The 19,250-nt window shown below is 36.6% G+C and overlaps 1 protein-coding gene across 3 annotated transcripts in view; it reads left to right on the top strand.

Annotated features, from left to right (window-relative positions):
• The window catches only part of CRTC1 (CREB regulated transcription coactivator 1), a 214,808-nt gene extending 210,009 nt beyond the window's left edge, over positions 1–4,799 (top strand). For 2 of the 3 annotated variants that reach the window (XM_078669877.1, XM_078669876.1), the window contains one exon: positions 1,512–4,799. In XM_078669877.1, the coding sequence (XP_078526003.1) occupies positions 1,512–1,723 (212 nt within the window). In that variant the 3' untranslated portion in view covers positions 1,724–4,799. The remainder of the gene's footprint in view (positions 1–1,511) is intronic. The other variant, XM_078669878.1, reaches the window with a different exon arrangement.
• The last annotated feature ends 14,451 nt before the right edge of the window (positions 4,800–19,250 follow it).

The following is a 19,250-nucleotide window of genomic DNA, read 5'->3' as shown; positions in this document are numbered from 1 at the left end:
TTTTATAAACACCAAAAGTCAAGTATTGGTCATTAGTGAGTGCTAAACAACAGAAGTCCTTGGTATCTACGGGTATTTCACCCTGTCTTTAATTGGCAACAAAATACGTGTTACCACATTAATCCACAATGTACTTTTTCAGCTTGATGTAAGTGTGTCAGTATTTATAAATTGTAATCGTGCCTAATGCACTCCATTCTTTGATCAGCTATATTTTTGTATTATGAATTATTGAATTTTCTGCACACAAGTTACTCAGGAGTCTGATTCAGATACATTTTTGTGGTTTAATTGGTACTTAGTGTCACAGAAATCTGCAATTATGATAGATTCTATATTATGATTGTCCGATTAAGAATCTGTGGACTTGTAGGATTGTAAATTGCACATATCTCTTGTTCCTTTCCTACTATTTTTGTGATGTCCTATTTTCATTCTTTGACAATTATTTTTATTGTTTTCTTTTAAATCATGAATTTTTAGTTCTTTATTTAATGTAACTTTGCAATTTTTCTCTTATGGCATATTATAAATGTTTGATATTTGGTATAATTTATTGTGCATTAACAGCATGAGCTCGTATGAGAGCATTCAATTTTGTCTGCGTGCAATGTGACCATTAACAATGTTTGAACAATCAGATAAGTTGTTATACCCAATAGCATTGCAACACAATCATCTTTCTATACAGCCAGCAGATCCGTCACCTGTACGAGGTGTGGAATACAACAAAGCATTTAAATACCTGTTCAGTTTTCATGAGTGATTAACTTGAACAGGAATGTTGCGGTGTACAAATTCACCTCACAATGTCTAACAGATTTAAAACTTTTTATGGTTTCTAATCAGAGCAAGGAATTAAAGGTGCATTTGTTACATTTGGGCAATTGAATGTCCTTGTGTGTCAGTCTTGTAGATCTGTCCATTTGGGAAACAGGCTGGTTTTAAAACATGTTTAAGCTTTCAGACCATTCAGAATCCTTTGTAGTCTCATGAGATTGTTAAAGTTTGTCTTCCTTAATTTGGTTACCTTTAGGAGTAACTACACATTTTAACTCCACAAAATGCTTCCATTAGACCAACCCCATCATTGGGTGGAATTAGCAACCCTATGTGTGTCCATGTAAGGCTTTTTCAGTATACACTGTCCTCCCCAAATCACTCATTGACTAGTTACATGCGTTCAACTCTGTGCCCCATGAATGTTAAATTGGGACAGATGCCTGCTGTTACAGCGAATGACCTACATATTTCATAGTCCTGACGCAGTACTTGTCTACATACTCTGCTAACGCCATAGGGATCTTTAAGCTAATTTTTCCAAATGTAGCATTAATCGTGTCTATGCTTTCAGATCATTGAATTTAATTGCTGGTCCTTTTAAATATTTTAGAGTTATAGTTATAAATGTGTGGCAGAATAAATTGAATATGTAAAGTGAAGATTTTGCTTTGAGGATTTACTTTTAATAAAACAAATTCTTAACTTTTCCTCTTTTTTGTGATATGTAGTGACTGGAGAGTCTCCTCCGAGCTTATCAAAGGAACTTTCAAATAGTTTGGCAGGAGTCGGCGACGTCAGTTTTGATTCTGATTCTCAGTTTCCTCTGGATGAACTTAAAATTGACCCTTTAACCTTGGATGGACTGCACATGCTTAATGATCCAGACATGGTCCTGACAGACCCAGCCACAGAAGATACTTTCCGAATGGACCGACTTTAAATGTAACACCATGAGCCTGCAAATGAAATTCAAACCTTTGCCCAGTTGAACTGATTCTCCAAGTCGGTCAGTCATGGCAGATCCAGACACCTGCTGCAAGCAAACGCTCTGTTAAGTACAATGAGTAACAGCTGCTTGTTCAAAGCTTGCAATGCTGCAAATCCCCATTTGCTACATATTTTAGCTCATGTCTCATGGCTGTTTAACAAGAAATGGTTCATCATCAAACTTCCCTTGCCCCTCAGAGGCCCAACTTACAGTTACCAGTTTGTTCAGCAATAGGGCACTTTAATGTTATCAAGACAGCAATGATTAACAGCTGAGGGAAGTTATGTCAACTCTCTTGTGAAAGGCCATCCAATGGCAGTTGAATGTAAACAGTTGAAATGCAACAAAGCTATGAATCTTAGTCGACTGTACCAACAAACATTTTGGACTACATCTCAAAAGGTAAAGACAGTTACTGAGGTCCCTCAATCAAAGTACAAAAAAGAATTTAGTTGAAAAGCCAATTTATCATGTAGCATTTGCTTTGTGTTCAAAATGCTGGTGACCTAGATTTGTTTTCAGAATGGTTTTCCAGGTTGTCGTCTTACATTGGCTGTTTCCAGTAATTATGTGCATGAAATTCATAAAACCATCTAGCATACAATAACCGCAGCATTTGGTGAGATTTCTGGTGCTCTAGTTTTCAAAGTCAAAATGAATAATATTTTAAGAGCAAATTTTATATTTCTGAGCAAAGAAACACTTCTAATTTATTACATGGTGAAAATGAAGGAGCCCGTTGAAAATTGAGAAATTTAACCATCTGCATTTCATCTGTGGACAAGAACAAGAATGTGTACGTCATCTCTAATAGAGAAGGGCCACCTAATTAGGGGGCATACCTTGGACAATGATATGCCCATTTGTATCATTTCTGATTGACTATAAATAGCTCTCATTTTCTCATGTACTCTTATTTAAGGTTTTTTTATTTAAATATTTCACTATTTGTAATGTATCCTACATGAAACCAATTGAGATGCTCTTATTTCAGATTTTTTCCTCCTGTGTCATAACTGGAAATGTATACAAAAGCTTTTAAGAAAGATACAGAAAAAAAGTTCTCATTCGTCTTGAAAAGAAGAAATTGTGTCACTCTAGGACATTTGTGCAGGAGAATAACTACATTTGAATCTTTATTTTTTTACTGATCATGTGCTCTTATAAAGCCCCGCTGTAACATAGTCTGCTTTTTGTTCCACTATTTGCAATTGGGGAGATATGGGCTTTCAGATTCTAAATACGTTTGGCAGTATATATTAATGTTATTGTAGCCATAAAACATGTAAAAGTAACCTAGATTCTATATGGCCACAAATATCTCACCTCATCCTTCACTTTGAAGTACACAGACGTAGTTTAAATGGACAAACCATACAAGATCTGCATATTTTTGTGTATTTTTCTTCTTTTGGTAGTTAGCATTGTACCTATCATTTTTTTATGTTGTACCAGGACAACACATTTTTCTCAGTCTAACCTTTATGAATACTATTGATTGTCAAGTTTGTTACCAAACCCATTTAAATTGCAGGAGGAGACCCCTAGCAGTAGCTTAATATGAGTAGTCCGAGTAATCAAACCGCATACTACTTATAATGTGGCTCCTTTCTTGCAAGTAAAATGTGCTGAACTTGGAGATGTCAGCATTTCCATTTAAGCTAAAGAAATAATGTTATTGCCTTCATGTGCGTGGATGAACATATCATAATTACATTGACTGACAACGTTTTGCTCTTGAAAAGGCCTTAATTGGGGTTCTTTAGAATACACTATACAAATATATAGTTAAATTGATGTTAAAATTCCCTGGCTGTTCTAGTTATTCATACAATATGGAAATGTGCTAAATATATTTAAACAAATGCACTTTCAGCTGCAAATCCAGCTCCTTACGGGCCATGAAAAACACTATGCAATGGATGTTCTAATTTCTTTACTGGATCCCAAATATTTGATTGATTCTTAAACTTGGAAATATGTGTTGCAATCAGTATTGTAGTTTGCCTCCATCCGCATTCTCTGAATAACAATTTTAATTGTGTTTAATATGTAGCTAAAAGGAAGGAAACCAACATTGGCAGTGTGAACCTATCATCCTTCATATTTAGTTTGATCCATTTTAATTTTGTCTGGATTTAAAAGTATAAATATGTTATTTGCAATCCTTAAAGTTTTGCCAAATTTATGTCTCGTTAACATTGCATTTAAATTGTTAATCTGTCAGATTTTGCATCTATTGATGTACAAAGATGTCAGCAATGTGGAATACAGAAACAAATGGACTTAAGGTGTTTCCTGTTTGTGTGATCCGGTCTAAAGTTTAGACTATTTATGGCATGGGTTTTATTTTACATTAATTGTGCGTTAGTCCTACAGTATTGTTCTTTTCTGTCATTGTTTAAGTAATGTGGTTTGTTGACTGAATTCCAAAGAATTAGACCTCTAGAGATTATACCTTTTTGAAGATGGTGCACCTCAAGAATGCTTTTCACAATTTACTTGGATGTCCAGCCAGACACCAGTGTCCAAGTGATCCCGCCAAAAGAATGCATTCAGAAAGAAAGTACTTCTTTGTATGTCAGTTCTGTTGGATTGTTAATATCTAATCATCAAGTGCTCATCTCTGAAACGAATGACTATATCTGAAACGGTTTTTGATGTATATAATTAATCATTCCCAAATTTTAAAAATCTTAAAATGGTAACCTGTGAATCTGGAATCAATTGAAAGTTTACTTATAGATATTCTGAGTTGAAGAATCTATTGTCGCTTTTGGAGCTCAGTGGCGCCCTCTGGAGATGATTTGAAGCAAATCCACATGTAAGCAAACTAGGATAGTTGCCAAGCTTCCTAACATACAATAATTCAGCTCCATCTTAATTCAGCTCCATCTGCTAGGGCTTAGGCAAACCATGGTGATGTGATTTACAAGGGATAGTGCTACCCTCTTTAAGATGACTGTGTACCGTAGTCTGCAATGTATGCTTGAGCATCCTCATTTTAAAGATGTGGTTTTGATATTTGCATCGGCCTTCCCTGCCTCTGGCTTTTTCTTTACTGGATTACAAACATTGTCAACCAAATCAAGTCTCCTAACTAAGAACTGTCCATAGAAAATCTGGAAATTAAGAGAATTTACCAAGAAATGCATCAGTTACACAAAATTTGTTTCCTCCAAGTCTTCCATATGTTTGAAACTGTGACGGTCTCTATCCCTTTTTACGGCACTGTTTTTAATGCGTATTCTTCCATAAATTTATTAGCACCAGTAAACATTATGGCCCATATCTAGAAAAGGGTGTGGATTGCCAAGTACTAAAAGACACCTAAATGGTAGGTCAGGAAAGCAAAACACTTTTATCTTATGATAAACTTTGCATTTTGAAACATTATGCTACAATAAAGAAGGCCTATAATTATAAACAAGTGGCAGCTATAGCATAATCTGACGCATTAATCACATAGCCTAAAAAGAATTTGAAATGTTGGTATAACGATTGCCATTCCAGTTACAGCTGCTGCCATACCCGTTACAGCGATTGCACATAGTAGTTGCTGTTTCCTCTTAGCAAAATAATATAGTAGTTTTAAAATGTTTTATGCTGTAAAATGACTTTAAACAATAGAGACAACGGTGATTTTGTGTTAGTGCACTTCATTTGATTGCCTTTTAACATATATATTGAAAACCCTTAAAACATTACTCCGTTTTATTTCGCTTGAGGTGGAAACACTGAGCTTGAGGTCGGTTTATTTCTTTTGTGCCTATTGTACACCCTGTTTTAGTGGAATGCGAGGATACCTATCAGTAGTTTGAAAATTATCCACAGCACTGCTGTGAAAATAAACTCCAAGGTAATGTCTCTATTAAGTTGCAGCGTTAAATGGACCTTGATGTTCACACGCTTGTTTACATCCAGACTAAATTCAAGACCTGTTGGGATAGTGTTCAATCTGCATTATATTGGAATACGGAAAGTCTGATCTTTACAGACACTCAACATACATTTTTGTCCTTGTTGTTTTGGGTACTTAGTTTTAATATGAACTAGCATGAGGAAGACCGTGCCACTAGATTGCAATCGTTCTTGAATGTGAACCACAGGAGATTTTGGAATCCATCCTTTGTACTGCAGTGAATAGATTGCGGACATACTTTTTTTTTAATTTATTTTTTTAACTCTTTGCCCTTTACCATTGTCTAAAAGCTAAAATGTGCTGCATAGCAATTTATTTACAAACGGGTGTCCTAAGTAGAATATGCTGTTTATTACTACTGTTGATTGTGCAGTCAACCATGACTTGCTAGATTAGCGGCTGTCTCTCAGGTTGGTCGTGAGGTCCCCCTTTCTTTGTACAATGACAATAAGTTGCATATTAATCTCTGCTCATCTGCATGTATGGTTTATGCCAAGTTTTCTTTCATGAGCATTAGGTAAGCAGATAGGACAGGGTATAATGTTGCTGCATAGTCCCATCATGTGAAGCGGTGACTTCATAGAGGATGTGATGACAAACACATGGGTTGTTTCCTATGTGTTGTAGTAATCAATTAGCCATCATCATTTACTTTATTTCGACCATAGGATCATAAAAGTACACACAGCATAGTAGGAAATACAGTTAAAAGTGATCGATATGAAGTAGAGGTAAAAAAAAATACAGATAAAATACAAAGATAAAAATAAGAAAAATGAGCGGGCTGTCATATAGTCCAAATAAAATGATCATATGTTGCTTCAATAGGACTTCATCTAAAGTCCATATCGATTTTGTCCATCACTTTACAGCATCCATCAGGGCAAACATTTGGACCTTTTCAACCACAGCGCATACCAATATCTAGACAAACAAAAAACCAAAACCACAACTCTGCTCATGTCAGTGCTCAGAGATCTAAGCACCTCCAAGTAATGTCCGGTCCCAACAATTTTTCAGAGTGAAAAGATCTACTTGTCCCTCAGAGATTTATACATCGGACAAAAAAATAGGAGTGGATGATGGACTCAGCACTTGCATTACAGGCGGGACATTGATCATCGTTCTCTATATCCTTACTCCATTTTTTACAAAATGTTTTAAGAGGTAGCGTTTTGTAATGGAACTGGAAATACATCTTCCGGGCCAAGGGACGGACAATTTCATCCAATGTGTCCTCAAAACGAGGAACGCATTTAAAATTGAGGAAATTAATGGTCAAACTGCTCTCTGAGTCAAGTGCAGTTTGCAGAAGTGTTATTTCCCAAAACCTTTCCTTTAGCTGGGGTCTTGATATGGAGTTCATGCTTCCAGGGTCAGACCACAACCCCAACATTCCTAGCCTCCCTAGAAGCACCTTTAGGGCTCTAAACCAAGGGATTGTTATATTAGAGGGCATTTTCATGCGTTCTAAAAGTGGCTTCCGGTAGGGGCAGAGCTCCTCCAATCAATGAGTCTTTTTTTATCACTGCATACTCTCCAACAGCATGTTTTAACATGAGCCATGTTATTTTCACAGAGGTTTATATGATTGTCATGCCTGTAGTACCTATTTGGGGATGCCCTCTGTTTTAAATAAATATACATTGATTGAGCATGACTCAGACATGTCAACAGGCAAACTCCAGTTTGGGTTATTTACAATATATCACATTAAGAAACCTTTTATTGCTTCAGTAGAACTTACTTAATTATGTTTGCCATTGGTAAAACTTTTTCGTCACACTCAATTGCTTACCTTACTATTCAAGTACATTTTTTGGTCTAGTCCATTGTGTAATGTATTGAATAAGATAAAATGTATTGTGCATAGAAAGCAGAAGTTCTAACATCAATAACTGCTAGGACTGCAGTTTTTAAAGAGAAGCAGACTAAAGCAAAGTGTGCCTAAAAGCCATAGAATGTTATAAATTCAATCCTGAGTAAATAGGCACATGCTTTTAAAAGTGTCTCAAATCTAGGTGGCCAGACGTCTGGAATTCTTCAGATCTGAACATTACGGGGTCGATTCCGATTCGGGAAAAACCGCTCCGAATAGCTGTACAGAGCGTTTTTCCCGTACGAATCGTACCCTGCAACGTCCCCCGTACGTTGACGATGTACGAATCGTACCAGGAGCTGGACTCCGTACGAATCGTACAGAGACCATACGAATCAAATCCCCGTACGAATCTCCCTCGGAACCCGCTGTACGCGACATCCATACGGTTCGCGGCTGGTTTCTCCGACCCAGCAAGTATGATTTGTGTCGGGTACGCACCGTACAACGCTTTTTCTGCGGGAGCAGAAAACATCCGGAGAAGCAGAGTTCACCCCCCCCCCCCCCCGGGTACGGTGCGTACACACCATGATCGTACCCCTGCGATATTGGGGTCTATGCACCGTACCCCGCGGTCATGGGGTGTACGCACCGTACCCCATGTTCGCTGGGTGTACGGTGCGTACACCCCATGATCGCAGGGGTACGCACCGTACCCCGCGATCATGGGGTGTACGGACCGTACGGTGTGTATGTGATTGTGTGCTTTTCCGTACGAATCGCCCTTACCTGACGTGGACCGTACGAATCGCGTCTTCATACCCCGGTCCGGATCGTACTCGTCGGGTCATACGGCATGTTTACGATTCGTACGGGGAGGGCTCCGGATACAAATCGTACAGACGTTTTTTTTCCAGGATTGGAATCGACCCCTACATATTAGTGCCTCATGAAATATCTTGTATTTGTCCACGAATCCTTCACATAAAATGCCCTATTACTTAAATACATTGCAGAGCTTGAATGTTACTGCATTTTACATAAATAGTACACTTTTCATTAATGCATCATACACATTTTTAATCTAATATTAATGAAAGTGTCTGCCATATGTTTTCAGTAGTTGCTTTGTGTTGTTGCCTGTATGGTTGCTAATATGTTTGTAATCTTTATAATTTTTCAATATATCTTTCTAGCAATATCTTTATTTGGCTTTTTGGATTAGACCTGAAAAACTAGTACAAGCCGGAGGTTTGCTGCTGCTTTCTCAAAGTCGATCTTGTCTTTTAAAACTCCAGCCTTTCCATTTAGCATATCTCCATTATCTATACAATTTCAAACCGTTTCACATTCAGATTGGCTGTAGGTCCGCCATGCGACTGTGAGAGTGTGATCTTGTCTACCACCTTTTTCCATTTGCCAGCCACCAAGGAGCCATCTATTAGAAAATTGTGATAATTTGTTTTCACAATTCGAAGTTGATGTTTTGTGATCCATTTTAGTGCATATGTTTATCTGTGTTCCCTTTTATATAGTGTAACTTTTATAACATGGAATTTGTGAGTTGCCAAGTTATAAATTCTTTCACTAGGGTTATTTACTTACAGATCCTCAATGTATTAAATCTAAAATGTGTTAATTACAAACATTCTAGTCCTCAGCTTGTCACCTACATATTAATGACTACAGGTGCGTTAGTCTAATTTATTAAATGTAAGCAAAATAGAATTACAACACCCAGTAATGACGTGGTGGGAGATGGTCACCCTAGCTTATAGCTATTACTCTTCTATCTTTGAAACCTTTGCTCAGGTGAAAAACCCTGTTGGTTTCTCATGTTCACGTCAACCTAATGCACTGGAAATTAATTTAGTGGTTTTTCTCCATGAGTGGACCATTTGTTTCTCTCGTTAACCCTTTATGTCCCATCTAATCAGATAAGTCTCAAAGCCTCGACATAGTTTTCTGCCACAATGCTTATTTTTCTCTAAGCAGCATGTGAGAACATTTCTTCTGGACTGCCTTCTTCTGATAATCTACTTCTCCTTTCCATTTATGCTCTTATTTGGTTCGGCTTCATCTGGCATTAAAGCTTCTTTTTGATATTTTTATTTCAAAGTACTTTGCATACTTTAAATAAACCATCTCAATTCCCCTATCATAAGCCCTTGTAGATTTGCAATTTTTAGCACCTTACAAATTTAAAATAAATAAAAGTTGCTGAAATTAAAGTGGTTACCTGGATTGCATTTTAATCTAGAGTATTTTGTTAATGGGGAATGCAGATCCTGTTCCTTCAGATCGCCATTCATGGGCATTCACAGCTTTCAGAAATTCACTTTCTGACCTACTGAAGTAAATGTACTTTAACTTATGCTTATTCCAGCGTCGACGATACAATGCTGTGCAGAGTTCGTGCAACTCTTTGATAAAAAACAAACCCTCTATTTATGTTTCTTCTCTCCTAATTCCTGCTTCCTGTTTGACTTTTTTGATACTGAATGCCAAAATATTTTGTGATATAACTTGTAGAGTTAACGAACAACAAATATACATTTCCTTTAATATACTTCAAATTCCTATTAAGTTCACAATCATAGTTTGTACGGCGGTCATTTTACACTGCCTCACTGTTAAAACCTGTTGATATGTTTTAAGTAGTTGTGCCTATTTATTTATGTTCACCATGAATAGTTGCAGCAAGATATTTGCTGGTAGATGGCGTCCAATATCTTTGTCTTCTGTGGTTCATAATGTGCTGGCAATAAATTATTTTGGCAGAATACCTATCCTATTTCTTTGTGTAATGTGCCACATTAATGATGTTATTTACTAGTATGCAGGAAAGAAGATTGTCTAGGCTGTTATGCTTTTCTTTATTAGAATCTCTATTTGCTCTTTGTCTAATTCATGTTTTAGATTTGTGGGAAATGTAGAGGCCTTCTTTGTCTTTGTGATGATCTGTAACTTATTTTAGGGTGTGCCTCTGCCCTGTTATTTTTTTTTATATTGCATTTGTTTCCACTCTCCTCAAAAGTAATGCCCCAACATTTTTATTCTATTAGCTAATCTCATTGTGACTTGACAAACCGTCTCTTTTCGTTAGAACATTTATGGAAACATTATCATGGTTGGAATACTGATTAGGTACAAGTCCTTCTGTTCACTTATATCATAGTAACAAAAAGATTTAATATGTATAGCCTACTTTTGTTACTGATCAAGATTCAAGTTCTTTTTCTGAAATCAACTGCGTTTTTAATTTTTTTAAACAAGTGTATTTTATTTATTCGTAGACTGCATACTTGTGGAAGAGGTGTGGCGCCGCGGCCAGGGCGACTGACTCCGGAATCTGGGGATCATGGTTCGATCCCCGGCACCGGCGGCAGATTAGCCCAGCACCATGTGACTCTGGGCAATAGCTTGCTTAATCTTCCCGACGGCCCCCAGCGCCTAGAGACCCTTACGGGTGATTGTGCGCTTTACAAATGTGGATTTATTTATTTTATTTATACTTAAAACGGCAGTCAGACAATACATAAATAATAATAAACAAGGATAAATAAGACATTCCTTAACACTACAGAAGCATTGCCTGGAGCATAAATCACATCTAAAAATCAATTTTAATGCAGTAAGTTTGAATTGTGCCATTTTTATGAATTGTCTTGCAGGTATAAAAATATAACTTGCTCGATCCTACGAGGTAGGCCTTTTACTGGTTATTTGTTTTGAATTGGGCAGGCAGGCAAAGGGCCAGTTTCCTTCAAATACACTGTGATCTTAATTAAGTTGATCCTTCTCTCTGCACTTAAACTACTGAACTATAAGTTAGAAATAATGCTTTCCTACACTAAGTGCTATGCAACAGTGCAGAATGCAGCAAAAAATGTAGATTAGTCGTGACAAGTAAGTTCTGATGTTTTGATGGTTTTAAATGGGCGGCAGTTGCTTCATTGATCATAAATGATTGTTTCTAACCAGTAGCGCTACTTGCAATGAGCTTTGTTTTGTATGCTGTTCCATGTTCCTTTGTGCCTAAATCGGGAATTTATCTCCACTATGAGGAGACTTTTACAAGTGTTCCGTATTGCTAGATTTTGTATGCTACTTTGTGTAACAGACTCTGCAAGTACAAATAACCAGTATTGATGCAAGATAGAGACTATTATTTTAGCCTGGGTATGTTCTTTTTTTCCCTTTTGTGCTTTTTCTTCCCTTGTTCTTTGCCATTTCATTAGTTTGCAAAAGTGCAAGCATTTCTGTTACTTCGAGATTAGTGTATTTGTGGAGCATAAGTATTTTACTAAGTTTAGTTAAATTTGGAAACTTTAATACATATTTTCAAATATTTTTATTACATCCTTTTATTTCACATCTTTTAACACATTGCACCATATTTAGTATGCCAATATTAAAATCTTTATTAATGGCATTCCATGAGAGAATAGTAGACTCTTTTAAACCAGGCTACATAGTTGTTCCTGTGGCATGCTCTTTCTCGCATCACTTTAGTCTTATTCATTTCAGAAACATATTTGAGAACACTTGATTGTGTTGTTGTTTGAACACCACAAACTAATGATAGCCATGTGGTGGATTTTGAAATAAAGCAAAAAGTAAGAAAAGAAGAGGTGTTTTAAATATACTGATTTTGTTATATTTGCCAGATGGTGTAGAGGTCTAACTAATTATTTTCAGAATACTGTGTACAAATTATGCATTTAATCCAACAACAAGGGAAAGGCTTCACAATTTTCTTTATGAAAAGAGTTACTAAAATATTGGTAAAACTTAAACATGTTGAGAGTATTTGAATTCATAATTTTCAAGGAAATATTCTTGCCCTTATAACCTGTTCACTTCAACACCTTGCCCATTTTCCTTGAAAAATAAACATGTTAACTTGTGTACAAGCATGTACAGATGCCACCTCTGTCGTTTGACCTGAGGATTTTAATGTCAAAATAGGATACTTTGTCAGTCCTCCATTTCTAAGTCTGTATATCATGGTATTTGGGGGCAACATAACCAATGTAAATCATACTTATTGGCATTTCCAAAGCAGAAGATTGGGAAATGGAATTGTCATAGTCTCTCTGAAGTATCACAAGGTAATGAGGCTCCCAATGGTCATTTATGAGGAATCATAAACTTTATTCAGATTACATACTAAGTTTGCTGTTCTAACTAAAAGAACAAATGTGAACCAACAACTGATTTCATTAAAATATAAGAATAATGAATTAGGGTGTTGGAATAAAGTACAATGTTTCCAAATGAATAATAAATAAATCTTTGAGCATCTAGCACTGCACCTAGAATACTGTCATGACAGAAGTAATTTTAAGAGATAATAAATAGGTATCGGATAGGAATTATCTCTGAACTATCATCGCTTATTATATATCCCACTCCATGGCCCTGAAATGCCACTTAACGGGGTGTAATTATGGTGTTTTCATGAAGAACGTTGCTGTGTCTCCAAAATTGCCTATAAAGTTACTGTCATTTATTTTTCACAGTAGATGGCTATCACAGATAACTCAATGGCTGCATACACATAAGACAGAGGAGTAAAGTGTTTGAGAACGTCTGTGTCAACGGTGTTTAAAATATGATATATGCGATTTTATATGAAAAAAAGGTCTGCCTAGGGGCTTTGTTTTTGTATTGTGATGAGCAAGTCCTGTTACAAAATTGCTCGTTATAAAATGGTTAATCTATAGGAACGTAACTGAACCACAGAAAAATTAGATTAACAATTGAGGTTTGTCATATGAGACGGTGTTTTAAAGCAAACCATTGTTCTGAACTGTGATTACCTGGTATAAAAATACTTTCTTGAGGGAGCTGGGTGCAAGTCTTGCACAGTATTACATAATGAACAGTTCTTGGTTTTCAATGTTGCCATTATCTGACCCTACAGTTTTAATTATTTCAGTTATGTGAATGCATTTTTAAAGATGTGCATTCTCTGGTCACTGGAGGAAACTATTAATACATTTTTAACAAAAAATTCAATATTTTAATGGCTATAAAAGGTTTTCAACATACATATATGGAATAAAATGGAATAAAATGATGTGTTAGGTTAAACATTGTCATTTGCTTTTGCAAGATCGAAAGATTCCCTGTTTCAATGCATCTATAATAGATTAGTATGGTGATAACTACTATTTTTGCTAGTGAAATGGACAAAACCTACAACAAATGACCCACCAGAGTGCTGTAAACTGTCAACATGAATCATGTGGTTTGCTTGTTAACAAACACCTGTGGTGCAAGCTGATAATTTCCATACTGTGCCCCAGATAATTCCCATACTCTGCCCCATAGATTTTCCCCCCACTCTGATTTGCACTTTTTGTTAAGTATTTCATTGATTTATGGATATGCTAAACCTGACATTGCTTTAAGTGCTGAACTCATGTTCGGCGTTTGACTGGTTCCTAAAACAGATCATTTATTTTTTATTTGAACAGAAAGGTCACTTAATTGAATGAGTCAAAAGTACACTGTTATTGCTTCAAACATCTGTGTGCAGATATAGCTTTAAGTTGCTGTACCAGTTACATGTTTTACCTTGTATGTGTATTCAGAGTTTCCTTTGTGAAAACTTGGCCATAATTTAAAATAATGTTGAAGTAATGGCTGCTAAAATATGCAGCTTAATTGTGAAGCACATTGTTTTGTGATTTTTGTTGTTGGTGCCATTGTGAAAATGCAGATATTGTACTGCTCCCATCTCTTGCTTGCCTTACTATTTTTTTTTATCATTTTAGTTTCAGTAGTGAAATAGGTACATATCTGACATTCTGTTTCAAATATCAAGCCCAGAGAAATTGTTGTTTTGATACTTTAGTTACATGCAATGTATGTGTTCAGTCATATGTAAATATTTTTGTATTAAATGTAGTTTGAATAATTTCACACACAAATGCGTTTTAGTGATTTGTAAATTTATATTCTATGTCAAAGAAATAGACTTCCCACCACCACACAATTTGGTGACATTCCATACTTTTTAATATTTTACAACACATTGTGTAGCCCTTAGCACACTTGTTTTCTGCTACAAGACCTCCTTAAAATGACATCAAATTAATTCTAAACAGAGATAGAGGCACGTTATGCCTAAAATTAAAAACAAAGAAAGTGGATAATGACTATAGCCTTTTGCCTATACCATGTTAGTGTTTAATTTATCATTGGAGTTTCAGATTTGCCTTTTTAGTGTTCCCAACTGAAAAGGTTGTCACATTTTTGCCTGACCATAAATAATAAGCGTTAATGAGAAAAATGACTGTTTCATTTGTTAATACTTGGCAAAAGAATCGGAAAGAAAGTACTGTAATGCACCTGTGTTCAGTACTGTGGTTTAGATCAAGAAATTAAGGATTTAGTATGTGCAGCATTGTATATGTGGGAAGAAGAAAAAAGTTATTTACATTGTACATAAATAGCAATTACTGCATTTCCACTGAAAAGGTTTGCCACAGGTGTGACCTTAAGCTGTGCATGACATGCAGCATGCAAGGACACTGGTGGTAGCATTGAATGATTTGCTTTACTACCAGTTATGCATGTGATAAATTGCTAACAGTACTTGGTTGTAATAAAACACTTTCTGTATTGAAAAAACCTTTTACTATGTGAGAGGTGGCCTTGCTTTTGTTTGTCAAAATAAATTTGCACCATTTGTGTAAGATGTAGTTCTTGCCTTGAAATAAATTGAAAACCGTGCTTGTACAATATCCCCAGTAGTGAAAGGATTCCCCGATTAGGCGGCATCATATTGCTAAGTGCTAGAAGAACCTGAATTTGAAATGCCACTAAATAAATAAAAGATGTCTTAAGTGAATTGTTTTTTTAAACAAAGTATATTTCTGTAGAAACTATATTGATATATTTGACCTAGCACTATTAGCATGATTCATGCTTAGTATCCCCAATTTCCCATCAAGAAAACATACTTATCCTATGATTGATCTGCTATACATGTAAAATGTGATGCAAGAATGAGCATTTTCAGTTTAGCCACTGAGCTCCTGTCACTGTGACATTGATGTGAAAGAACGATAAAGGATTTATTACATGTACGTTTTATTTGTTTTTTAAAAAAACTAAAAGAAAAAATATTTGTAGTGTTGTTCTTTGTATTTTAGTTTCATATTTATATAATGTAGTGTAGGCATGGATCGCATGTCAGTTTTCTATGCGGGCACGATGACATTACTATTTCTGTGTATTATAAATCATTTTTACCTTTTTAAAAATCATGTGAAATTTATATATTGCAAAACAAACACTATATTGAGTACTTTATGCATTTGTGCGTTTTATTTATTTAAGTTTTTCATTTCAGGGAAAGAGTTTGGGAGGGTTGTTGGTTCGAACTGTGGTGTGTCCTGCCTTATATGTGGGTTTAAAAGATTTAACCCTAATAAAAAAATAAAGGGGAGTGATATATGTGGACTTGTTTATTTCAGTTTGAAGATATTTACCTAATACAGATACGGTCAGTGTAGAAAAAGATTATTGAACAGTTTACAGAAAAAAAGCAAGTAAAGATTTTCCATGCCAGTGCGACGTGTGAAAATGTTTTTTAACTGAAGTGTACTAGGGTGAAAGTGTTCGAAGTAATTATAGTCACTGATTTATGTAACCAAACGTGATATTTAAATTTTTCTTAACTTTTATTTGTTCAGATTTTGTCATACGCAATGGTGTGGATTTCTTCTCAGCCAAGAAACCTTGAGTTTCAACTTTCTGACTTAGTAAAGTTAGCTCACATGAGAGGAAGTCCATGCTATGACTGATCAGCACTCCTACACTGTCATATTATTCGAAGTCCTGACATGCACATGCTGAGCTCTGCAAATCCTTGCCTATTTATTCCTGTGGCAACTGATATTTTAATGAAGCCTGATGCCTTAAATTATGCCAAATGTAAATTCATTTAGTTATTAAGCAACTTGATACATTTGCTCTCTGTGAACAAAATGTAGCATATTCCTGAGAAAAGGAATTGTATAGATAGAGAAAGATTTAGCAATTTAAGAGGAAAACTCCAGTCACAGTCCTCCCTAAACTGGCATAAGGAATGCTTGACTGTTCCAGGTTTGATATTTAGTGAGTTCCTATATAATATAAACTTTTCATTTGAGTTTGTAATCAAAGACAGCAATCCGAACGAACAACGACAGGCCCAATATACAAAACAATTTCTGGCCTTTATCTGTGTACATAAATTACAGGATTTACTCTGTGTCTCCCATGGGAAGATTTGCCCTTGAATGGCAACTCTACATGTAAGGGAGGGAGGTAGGTGCATTAGCACTCCTCCCCAACCCACACATGTGCTCAACGTAGGGAGCGCTACAGGAGTATGACCACTGACTGGGCTCTATCCTACCTCCCTACTGCCTCTTCTACTTGAGCTACCAGTAAATAGATGACTGTCTGTGCTCATTCTCTTACTTTTGGTGAAAGAAAGCCTAATCGGACAGTTTGTTTACGTGTTTCACTGGCTGATTTGGCTTGTCTTCACCAAAAGCAAGGGGAGGAGCACAGAGGCCATTTGTGGACAAGCAGCTTGATTTGAAGTGGCGGAGGCAGTGCCATAGGCGGATGGAAGTATTTCGCCCCCCCCCCCCCCCCCCCCCCCCCCGCTCTCCATTCCAGTGAAAGGCCAGTCATTCTCCTGCAGTACTCCCTATTTCACCCCAAAGTGGATGTTGGCACCTAGCAGCCACAGCCAGCGAAAGGGACATTCTGATTGGCTGACCAGCTTCCAGCATTCTAGTTCCAAGTGCTACTAATGTGGGTACTCCCAAAACATTAAAGGTATGGATAAGCCCTTTTCCTGAAGTACAATTTTTTTTGTGTTGGAATTTCTAATATATGGGGAAAAAGTACACAAATAATTGGACTGGAGTTATGCAGGATTAAACGCTAGCTGCTCCAAATTGTAAAGTAAAATGAGCACAGGACTTAGGAAGGAGGTGTTTTCTTTTAAAAGAGACACTTGAGTTTCAAGCTAGCAGGTTTTGAGCCTATGTACTATCTGTACTCCGAAGAATTCTCTTCAAACCGAAAGATTAAGCATCTCGTTCAAAATATCTTTTATCTGGGCATCGAACATCCCTACACTCGCGCAGGTTGATGTGGGAAATGCATGAATAAATCTTGCCCATCATAAATTATGCTGGGTCACAGTCAAATTCATCACTTAATTTTGCTTATGGTTCTTCCACAAGTTGGGATCAACCAATTACAAATCAGTCTTGGACACACCCACACGAATCAGTCCGTTTGTGCTAGAGTATCACCCTTTTACATAGGAGCGCAAGTAACCCCAAACATGTTGCTGCCTTGTTAGATCTTATCATTAGGTATAACTTGCATCCTGTGGCACATTGAGGAATGGGACCCATGTCTAGGCTTGCTCACCAAGGGCTACTCGATGAAAACTAAGCACAGTGAAACGCTTGAATTTTTCTAAGCCACTTGTAGTTTCTTTGGGCTGCATTCCAGTGTGTTGATTTTGTTTTGTTTGATGTTCCACTGTCCGCAGAGACCCATCATTCCAAAGGGAACATTCCAGGGTAAACGGTAAAGCTGCATGGGCACACACCTCTCCTGAATCCCAAAAAGGTCCTATTGGGTATCACCAGTGAGGTGCAGATTTAGTTCTATGGCACAGCTAGCTATAAAACACACCTAGGTACATGTGCCACACTTAGTGTTGCACATTGAGTAGAACAAAAAGTGATGGTTGCAATGCTGTCATTAATCATACTCACTTATAATTTCTCTGGGTGTTTACCAACCAATTGTGTCCCCTAATTTTGCTAATGTAGATACACACCAATCACATTCAGATCAGCATTTTGTAGTCGTTCCAGAAAGCAGTGCTTGTTACATTGTTCTCTTCAGTTGCATCTGTTTTATAACTTGCTCGTGCTGACAAAGACTAACATTAAGATTTGTGAAACTCATAATACAGTGCCTTTTGGCACTTTGAAGGACAGTTTACTTAAAATGTCATCATCATTTTAAGAAGGAAATCTTTTTGGATGCTTTTTATAGCTAGTTCTGCCCATTCATTTCGGGAACACTGCTAAGGACAGGCATCAAATGCTCTTGGTTGGCAAAAAAATGTTTAATGTAATAAATAGTGCTGATCACTTGGTTCATAATAGCATGGCACCCGCAAATTCTTTGAGGCCCTTCCTATATTTAAAGGTATCGGGCTTTGTCCGCTGTATCCACAATTACATTTTTTATTTATTTAAAAAGAACTGCAGCATCATCGGAAAAGCATTTATAGCTTCACCTACTGAAATGTAAGAGTGGATGTGTATTTGTGTATAGTTGGGTGTTTTTATTGCAAAAAATGCAGAGGTATATAAAATAAAACACGGTTTTGCAGGGAACCGGTCAATATGAAAAATACAGTTTCCTGGGCTTTTATATCAGACGTGGACTGAAACGTTGTTTGATGTGGTGCTACGCCAAAAATAAAGCATTGGTAAGGTGAATAGGTCTGTGTTGGCTGCTAGCCTTTTGGCAAAACAAAAATATTTTTGGGAGCTCACAAAGCAAGATTTGCGTAGTAGTGCCTGGTAGTGAAGGGAACTACTTTGTGTGAATGTGCTCTTTTTGAAAGAGCAGAATACTGTCACTCGCAGTGAAGTTAGCCAAAGGCTGTAGTGGTCTGACCCGTCACCATG

This window comes from Lissotriton helveticus, chromosome 12 (assembly GCF_964261635.1).
Source record: "Lissotriton helveticus chromosome 12, aLisHel1.1, whole genome shotgun sequence".
Taxonomy (NCBI): domain Eukaryota; kingdom Metazoa; phylum Chordata; class Amphibia; order Caudata; family Salamandridae; genus Lissotriton; species Lissotriton helveticus.
Note: the sequence above shows the minus strand (reverse complement) of the source record. Positions and strands in the feature narration are given on the sequence as shown.